Raw genomic sequence first — 6619 nt, 5'->3', positions numbered from 1 at the left:
TGTTCCGGAAATCGTTGTTAACACAGAATGTGTGTCTTCGTCTACATCTCGACGCTTTGTTTACTGTTGTTCTGTTGCACAAAAGGGACACAAACAGACGCCACCAGTTTGACGTCATGACTTCACAGCTCACAGCTGATTGGCTCGGTGTGTGATCTACAACTTGCAGGGTTTTTGCAAACTGTCTAGTGTTTTCTGATTCCTGATCTAGTCACTGGAGAGAAATTAAATTGAGCGGAGGCACTAGGTGGCGCCAGACTGATTACTGGATGACGTCATCGGCTGAAAATAAAACTGTTCATATTTTAAGAACCAAATCTGCACAAACAAAACTTTTTGCAGCACAAACTAAGCACAAAGGAATTGACAACATTCTGGGCGTTTTAGAGCATTTTGATGCTTCCCTGGGGCTGGTCGACCCCAATTTGACCTTTACAAGAATCATTAATATCTCCAAAACTAAAGCAACACAAACGATTGACATAGTTTTTTGTACACTCAGAAAAATGATTTGGCTGTGTACTTTACTAATGTATTTTGTTGTTTTTATTTACATATTTTGATTTTTGACACATTTTTGAAATGCTTGTGTAAATATCATGAAATACATTCAATATTTGGCTTACTCAAGGCTATTTGAAGGGATTACGGAAGCCTTAAATATAAGCAAGGTTTTGTCCTTCTGGTATTCCGTAGCTGACTTGCTTTGTTGCGCGCTCAAAATGTGAGCCAACACGCATGCGCAAAGTTTACCTGCCCTGAACATGGATCGGCCCTGAACCACGAGGTCTTCGGAGTTTTCGCTTGGATTTATTGGTAATTATTTTATTACTAATTAATAACTTTGAATGTACTTTACATCGTTACTTGTTCTGACATTTTGACTGTATGTAATATTCATGAATCGTCACAAGCATGTATTGGGCTCTAATGAATAGTTTGCGTACGTCCACCATTTTTTTTAAGTCTTTGTAAGACTTCTTGCCCTTGTTGTGTACCGACCGTTATTTTAGTAGATTCGTGGTACACACTCAGGCTGCTGCCTTTTGCATACGCGTACACTGGCGTGGGGGACAAGGTATGACAGCGGGGCGGACCCTTGGGTGTGGCCTGGGTGTGGCCGGAGGCGGCGGAGGGCTAGCACAATCGCCGGGGTGACGTGAGGACGGGACTGCGGAACTACGTGCTGTGTCCCGGTGACGAGGGGAGTTTGAAAATAAGGCAGTCTTCTACTACCGTGTCGTAAATGCTGTCGGTAGGCTTCGTGCATGCAGGGTCACTCCCGCAGTTATATTAGGGTTTTTCGAAATGAACTGCGCCTGTATTGTGGACGAGAGTGCGCGGCGGCAACAGGGGGAGGGGAAAGACGTCTGTAGTAAAGTCGGACAGTTTGTGGCTCAGATCACGTAGTTTTTATTTTAAGGGACAATGTAGAGACACATTAAGATCATAAAAACAAGTATGACTGCACCAGACTATAGCTAAGTAGCTTGTTTCTATCTGCAGTCCCTGATTTACAGGAATAAATTACACAGTGCAAGTATACATGTTAGTTAAAGATTTTGAGAATCCAGTTTCAGAAGGCAGTGCATGTAAAATAACAAGAGGATTACTTAAAATATTAAAAATGCTATTGAAAATTATGTGTCTTACACTTTGTCTTTATTTTCCACAGATGTCTTGATGTGGCAGTGTAAATTGTGCAGGAAAGTGGTGTCAACAAGGATGAATGATGAATTTGTGAAGACTGGAGCTCTTTTCATCCCGCCACCCAAGTTAAAAAGTGACATTATGCAAAGCTTGGCTTCTGAAATCCTTAGGTACAAACCATACCCTTCTGATTTGGAATTTGATGATGTTTGCAAAGCGCTCATTGGTAAATATCCATTTTTAAGAGAGTTGGGCTCAGAGACTGGCTATTCGACCTGGAAAATCACATTAAAGCAGAAGATGGGCAACTATCGAAGCAGCCTCAGAAATATGGGATGCAGTGAACTAAAGATAAATTCCCTTAAACGTAGAGGTGATGAAAATGTCCACCCAAATCAGGTAAAAAAGGCACGAAGAGCCGAAGTCAACTTTTGCCCAGATTATCCACCTGGTGAGAATAAAGAAAGTCAAGAGGAAGATAGAGTTGCCCTTCTCTCTGAAATCCAGAAAAGGAACAATGATGAACTGATTAAAACAAAGATGGAGAAAACTTTTCCATACAGGAGACAAGAGATTGTTCAAGACATGCCTTTTATTGCAGATTTCAAAAGTAGATGGCCTGCTCTCTTTTCACATCGAGAGGTATGCCATGTTGGCTTATAATGCTGTTGTCATTAAAACATGCCTCTCATACAAATTGCATGCTCACACAACAATCATAAAGTCTAATATGGTAGGAGAAGACAATATTGACACCAATTTTTGTACGCTAATAATTAAACTTAGAGGTTAAAGAGGCTCCTGAAGTTAGGGAACTAATTTTACTAAAAGACAGTTTAGATAATTACGACTTTTCTAAACATTTTACAAATTTTATCCCAGTTTGGCAATTTTTTACATTTATAATTTTACTTCCTGATTGTAAACGATGACATACTAGGAAATTACTATAGGGACCATGTTTTACACTGGGCCAAAACTCCTCTAATGTCAAATTTTTTAATTTGACAAAAATACATCAGAACACACTTACCTTTTTAAGGGAGAGAGTAAGACTTTTGAAACGCCACAAAGATTACAGGCTATATATCTTTATAATTTGGCTCTTGGGGCAGGGAAAAAATAACAAAAGAAAATGTTTTTAAATACATTTTTCTTTCACTGTCTTTTAGATAAATGCAGAGTTCAGACGAATCACCACAATGCCGTTGACCTCAAGGTTTATGTCACAGCTGGATCTTTACACTCCTAAACTGGTGAAAATCTTCAGAAAGAAGGGAGGAAAACCTGGACGCAAGATCACAGAAATTATGGCAGGAATTGATGAGGTTTGTCATTTTAAATTTACTTGTGAATGAATAATTTCACAACTCCCAAGTATACAGCAAGGGTCTCCAACCTGTCTCTCAGGAGCTACCACTAGCTCTCCAGTCCATGTGTCATTAGGTTTTCAATATAAAACCAAAAAGAAGAAAATGAAAAAAACAACAGTTTTCTTCATTAATTGTCTTTATTATTTTGAGACCGGAACTGAACCGTTTTCAGTCCCGGTCTCAGTCCTGGTTCAATCCGTATGCAGTGCAAATGTCCGGCATCACATTTTAAGTTACGGAAACGGGAAACTGCTGTTATCCATTTTTTCCATTCATTTTAAACACAAAATCGAAAACTGAAAAAATTAATCGCTATCCATTTTTTCATTTTGGTTTTAGAGTCAAATAATGAAGAAAACTGTTGTTTTTTCATTTTCTTATTTTTGGTTTTATATTGAAGAACAAATGATAGATGGATTCTCTCCACATACTGCATTGAATAATTCAAATTAGATTTATCACATGCCTATACATTTACAATGGTTATATTTTGGATGCTTAACTAAAGATGTTTGTATGTTTTCCCCATCTAAGGCTTATAATTGCCACTATACTTAGAATGTTTCTTGCAACTGCTAACAGGAGTAGCTCTCTGCTATTTTTGGTTCGTAAAAGTGGCTCTCTAGGAGAAAAAGGTTGGCGACCCCTGATAGACAGGGTAGTAAAATATAAAAAAAGTAGATATTTAAAATTTTACTGTAAAAAATTTATGTTAAGTTTAAATCACAATATAATTGGTATTGGATTTTTTTATATATATAAAATTGGTTTAACTTGGCACACATAGAATGAATAAAGTAATATTAAAGTATGAAAGCCTTACATATCCTGTTGTATGCCAGATTTATTATTTTTTATTTATTTATTTTAGAGAGACTCCATTGACACAAGGAGATGTTGTACCTTGAAGGCCCTTGCTGTTTATCTGAATGAAGACCCAAGCAACATCATAAAAGAATACGTGGTAAGTTTATTGTGTGAAATGTTAGTAATTGTATGGAAACTATTAGAATTTTACTTGCTTATTGTGAATGACTAATGGTTTTGGATTAATGTATGTGTGGGTGTAATGAATTATTTGTGTCCAGCACACTTGATTCATGTGTACAAGTTTGAAAATTTTAGTTTTTATATTATAGCTTTCTTTAGTGTTGCAGAAGACATTACTCACGCCAAACCTTTCCACAGGATTTAATACTTTTATACTTAAAATAGACACCAGTGCTGTCTTTGCAAGGGGAACGTGGATAGCCTTAACCCTATGAATTGGGGCCCTCTACAAACTCATGTCCATAGCTGCAACTAAAAATGCAATGTGTTGTTGGGTTTAATGTGCAGTGAGCAAATGCATAGGTTAACCAGTATCGTATTACTTCATAATGTCACAGGGAGGTAACATATTCATGCCATCAATGTTCATTAGGTCTAGTATACTATAAATTATTGTAATTTTTAATAACCACAATCTTTAACTCTACAATGCAGACTCTAGTAGATTATGTAAAAGGTATTTTATAACAAATATGGTCTCATTATTACTATTGTGGCCATACCAGCTTGTCAAAGCCTGATCCCGTCAGATCTCAGAAGCTCAGCAAGGCCGGGACTGGTTAGTACTTGGAAGACCACTGGGAATTCCAGGTGCCACAGTGGGGTGCCAGTGACAAAAACTGTCATTGTGTCCTTAGGCAAGACACTTAACCCACATTGCCTAGTGTGAAAGGTGTGTGTGTGTGTGTTTGCGTTGGTGGTGGTCGGAGGGGTCTCTGGCGTAAATTGGCAGCCTCACTTCAGCTGTGGCTACAGTCGTAGTTTACCACCACTGAGTGTTGAGTTAAAAATGAACTGTAAAGCGCTTTGGGGATCTTGAAAGGAGCTATATAAATGCAATGATTAATCATCGCTGAAATATTCCAATTATATTAATTAATTTTATAATTATAATCCAATTTATATTTTTTAACTTAATTTGAACATTTTCTGTAGTAGCATTCCGTAACCATCTTTGAACATTTTTAAATGTATTAATGTACTGACTAGTTGACTAATCGCGAAAAATCATCGCTGACTTTTCAACTTCTACATTAATAATTTGTGACGTTGCAGGAGGGACAATAATAAACTTGACGAAGTAACATTTATACCTCTTGTTAAAAAAAATAAAAAAATTAATGCATTTAACTTATTGGAAAAACATGTAATAGTGTCTTTTTTGTGTTTGAGGATGTGGAGTTCCATAATGCCCAGCAACAAATGCCAAAGACAGCCATTGGCATTTATGCTATCCTGCATGAAGGGGATGATGGTGGAAAGGAAGCAGAGGACGTGGGAATCATCATTGAGGGAGTCACTGTACTGCAAGAACTTCGTGATGTTGCCACTGCCTTCCCTTTGCTCTTTGGACTGATGTATGTGCTCAACTTGAACTACCCACAGGATCTCAAGTACACTTTTGAATTTTTCCAGAAGATGTTGATGGAGCTTGATAACAAAAAAATGTCAAACAAAATTCAAGTTTTAAAAAATAAGCTTCTTGAGTAGATTGGCTTTACCATGATCTAGAACTTTATTATTATTATTATTATTTTAGATGGGCAGCTGTTTTAAGTTTTTACTTTGCACTAGATTTGGGCAGTATTGACAAAAATTAATGTTTTATTTTTTGGTGATCTCAAATGACATTTTATTTACATATATATATATATATATATAAAATATACTAGTGCTAGAATTTTGCACCATATGTTTTGGTTTGGAAAAAAGTTATTTCCTAATATAAATTTTAAAAAAGAAGAAAAATGTGCCCTTTTATACAGATTTTAGTTTTAAAATATCCTGTTAAAATGTTAAAACTGCACAATAAATGCAGAATTGTTTTAAAATGATTTCTGATGCTGTTCTTTGTTGACTTCTGGGAAACTTGACTTGATTTTGTTAGCAATATTTAACAGTGTTGCGTCAAGCGGTTGCATGCAACTGCATTGAGTAAATATGAATGGGCTTTATTCATAATGTTAAATTACTGTAGTAATGTAAGTTCTATATAATGGTATCAATACAAGTTACTTAATCAGTGTGAATTAGGGCTAAGAAGGCAAATTCTTAAGATTTACCTAAGTATGTTGAGTAATTATTATGAAATATATTATAAAGGAATTACGCAATGCAATTATGTATTTTGTATTCTATAAGGTTGAGTAGTAACTATGTAATCAAGATAGCTTGCATATATTTAATCCATCTACATGGATCCTATAGAAGTATGTTAAGTTCATACTATATAAGCATGCTTCACAACAATTACTCAATGTGGTTGCGTGCAACCGCTTGACGCAAGGCTTTTAAGTAAATTTAAAGAATTATTTTTTTGAGTGTAGGTTTGCGTTTGACGTCAGATTAATCGTAAAATTGACCACCAAGACTCTCCTGACTGTGACTCTCTCTGGACCAAAACCCGGGTCTAGGTTCAAGGACGAGTCAAAAGCAGAGACCACATTCTGGGATAAATATCGTTTCGTGAGACTTGGATATCGTCACACTCCTGTTATTGTCCTTCTTCCTACGGGATTTGGCGCATTACAAACGTCACGACCAAA

The 6619-nt window shown here is 36.4% G+C and overlaps 1 protein-coding gene across 3 annotated transcripts; it reads left to right on the top strand.

The window, feature by feature from the left end:
• Positions 1-695: 695 nt before the first annotated feature.
• Positions 696-6392, top strand: LOC129407275 (uncharacterized). 3 transcript variants are annotated; one of them, XM_055147898.1, is made up of 6 exons: positions 696-816; positions 1676-1820; positions 1896-2292; positions 2823-2978; positions 3895-3987; positions 5247-6392. In XM_055147898.1, the coding sequence occupies exons 2-6, from the start codon at positions 1684-1686 to the stop codon at positions 5562-5564; spliced, it is 1101 nt and encodes a 366-aa protein (XP_055003873.1). In that variant the 5' UTR covers positions 696-816; positions 1676-1683; the 3' UTR covers positions 5565-6392. The 3 variants fall into 3 exon arrangements, with proteins under 3 accessions (XP_055003873.1, XP_055003879.1, XP_055003866.1); XM_055147904.1 differs by having other exon boundaries at positions 1676-2049; XM_055147891.1 differs by having other exon boundaries at positions 1676-2292.
• Positions 6393-6619: the final 227 nt, after the last annotated feature.

This window comes from Boleophthalmus pectinirostris, unplaced genomic scaffold, assembly GCF_026225935.1.
Source record: "Boleophthalmus pectinirostris isolate CB_2022bp ecotype Guang Dong unplaced genomic scaffold, ASM2622593v1 HiC_scaffold_1104, whole genome shotgun sequence".
NCBI lineage: Eukaryota > Metazoa > Chordata > Actinopteri > Gobiiformes > Gobiidae > Boleophthalmus > Boleophthalmus pectinirostris.
The sequence above is the reverse complement of the archived record's forward strand: the minus strand, read 5'-3'. Positions and strand labels throughout refer to the sequence as shown.